General features: G+C 30.7%; 1 protein-coding gene across 1 annotated transcript in view; it reads right to left on the reverse strand.

Moving 5' to 3' along the window:
• Positions 1 to 1,906, reverse strand: part of LOC111083910 (BAI1-associated protein 3-like) — a gene marked incomplete at both ends in the record, with an annotated part of 10,711 nt that extends 8,805 nt beyond the window's left edge. Inside the window, 2 exons of the mRNA XM_022380644.1 lie at positions 459 to 503; positions 1,648 to 1,906. Coding sequence (XP_022236352.1) covers positions 459 to 503; positions 1,648 to 1,906 — 304 coding nt within the window. The remainder of the gene's footprint in view (positions 1 to 458; positions 504 to 1,647) is intronic.
• Positions 1,907 to 2,373: the final 467 nt, after the last annotated feature.

Consider the following 2,373-nt stretch of genomic DNA (forward strand, 5'->3'; position numbering starts at 1 on the left):
TAGGCTTATCTATGGCCTTCAAAAAGTTGACGACTCTACATGTTTCGACGTTACAACGTCAACCTGAGGCCATAGATAGGCCTAACTAAAATGTTTTTAATTGTATACCAGTTTAACGTTGAATATTATTTATGATTGTAGAAAATTGTTCTAATGAGTATGAAACGTATCAAACCTATTCAGTAAAGCTCACTTTCTGTTTTCCTCTTCCATATTAACGATGGTAATAATATTACATATATACGTGTAAACTCTTTTTAAAGACTCTTTTTCCAGATATAGCTTTAAATGCAGAAGGGCGAGAGAATGGATTAAACCTGACCAAACAGTTTTATTGTGACGTAGCAATCATTATCGATCTTAAAAGTCTTCTCAAAAACATATTAAAGGAACGATAGAATATTTCAATAAGGCTAAAAAAAAATGATCTTGAGTTTTTAATGATAATTTTAACATACCAGATATCAAGATGTAGTTTCTCGGTGTGAACATCATCTATGTCCCTGAAATAAATATTAAAAATAACAACGTAAATGATTTTTGTCCCTACTCTAGAACGTTAAGTTAAAATAAATCATTCTTAAAATATTTAACAGAAAAGCTGTGATCATTTCACACTATCTATATTTATATAATTATATAGAAATATAAACACTACGTTGTATGTCTAACACTAAGATGTATTTGAAATATACTACGCTGTATGTCTAACACTAAGATGTATTTGAAATATACTATGCTGTATGTCTAACACTAAGATGTATTTGAAATATACTACGCTGTATGTCTAACACTAAGATGTATTTGAAATATACTACGCTGTATGTCTAACACTAAGATGTATTTGAAATTACTAATTTAGCTTTATTCTACATAACTGTTCTAATCTAGCTGTAATTTCGATATTTCTAATATTTTGTCCACAAGGGAGTATGGTTATATATATATATATATTTCTTGATCTGTTTGATTAAGCTTTGAAGCTTAATAATAATACTCAGTTTTTGTCTGTCACGAAAATGTGCGCACACTCTACTATCTAATTTTATTCAAACGGAAGCAAAAAAACGGATGTTAAATAAACTGTATTAGATATTTTGTGCAACAACATATTCAAAGGTTATCAAAATTTGTAAAACTTTAGGCGTAGAGTAACATTATAAGTTTATTTATCGATACTACAAAGCAGGGTAAAGCTTAGCCCTAACTAAACTAAAGCAAGAAACGTGCATAAGTTACAATGATATTTTATCTTTTTTATCAAATATAGGCCGTACTTAATAAAGGCTTAACTAATGTTAGGCTTAAGACAAGTGGGTTTATATATTTCGGTGTCTATGATTAGAATTATTTTGTATTATTCTTGAATAATTATCCTGTATTTAAAGAAGTGCTGTTACTATAAAGACACTAATTTGACCGAAAGTGTTTTGGTCTCTGCTTGTATATTACATGCTAATATTTCTTGATTTGATTATGTTTGAACAGAACATATTATTGTGAATTAGCAATTAACGTTTACTCATCATTTATTTTTAAGCAACCATTTAAGTAGGCTATTTTTAACAGTAGTTGACGTTAGACAAATCTCTTTAAATACGCTATTTTATGAAGAATAAAAGTCAACTTGACACTAGATGAACTCACAAGCGAAACTGTTCGTTCCATTTTGGGTTCAGGGTGTGTGGTTTGACGGTGGTGGTGCGAATATATTTGGCAGGAAGACTTTCTGAAACACTGTTACTTCGAGTTCGATCTCGACGTTTGAAAGAAGTCCCAAATTTCCTCAAGCCCTGAAGTCTTGGGCTACTTCGCCCTCGTTCCGTTTCTTCGTCAGAACTGTTTCTTCTGCCTTCCTGGACGCATCCTTGCAGTATCCCCAGCATACAATAAGGATCACTAAATCCTGCAGCGGAAAACCACATTTAGTTATAAAATAGTATACAATAAGGATCACTAAATCCTGCTGCGGAAAACCACATTTAGTTATAAAATAGTATACAATAAAGATCACTAAATCCTGCAGCGGAAAAATACATTTAGTTATAAAATAGTATACAATAAGGATCATTAAATCCTGCAGCGGAAAACACATTTAGTTATAAAATAGTATACAATAAAGATCACTAAATCCTGCAGCGGAAAAATACATTTAGTTATAAAATAGTATACAATAAGGATCATTAAATCCTGCAGCGGAAAACACATTTAGTTATAAAATAGTATACAATAAAGATCACTAAATCCTGCAGTGGAAAAACACATTTAGTTATAAAATAGTATACAATAAAGATCACTAAGTCCTGCAGCGGAAAAACACATTTAGTTATAAAATAGTATACAATAAAGATCACTAAATCCTGCAGCGGAAAA

This window comes from Limulus polyphemus, unplaced genomic scaffold, assembly GCF_000517525.1.
Source record: "Limulus polyphemus unplaced genomic scaffold, Limulus_polyphemus-2.1.2 Scaffold12045, whole genome shotgun sequence".
NCBI classification, from domain to species: domain Eukaryota; kingdom Metazoa; phylum Arthropoda; class Merostomata; order Xiphosura; family Limulidae; genus Limulus; species Limulus polyphemus.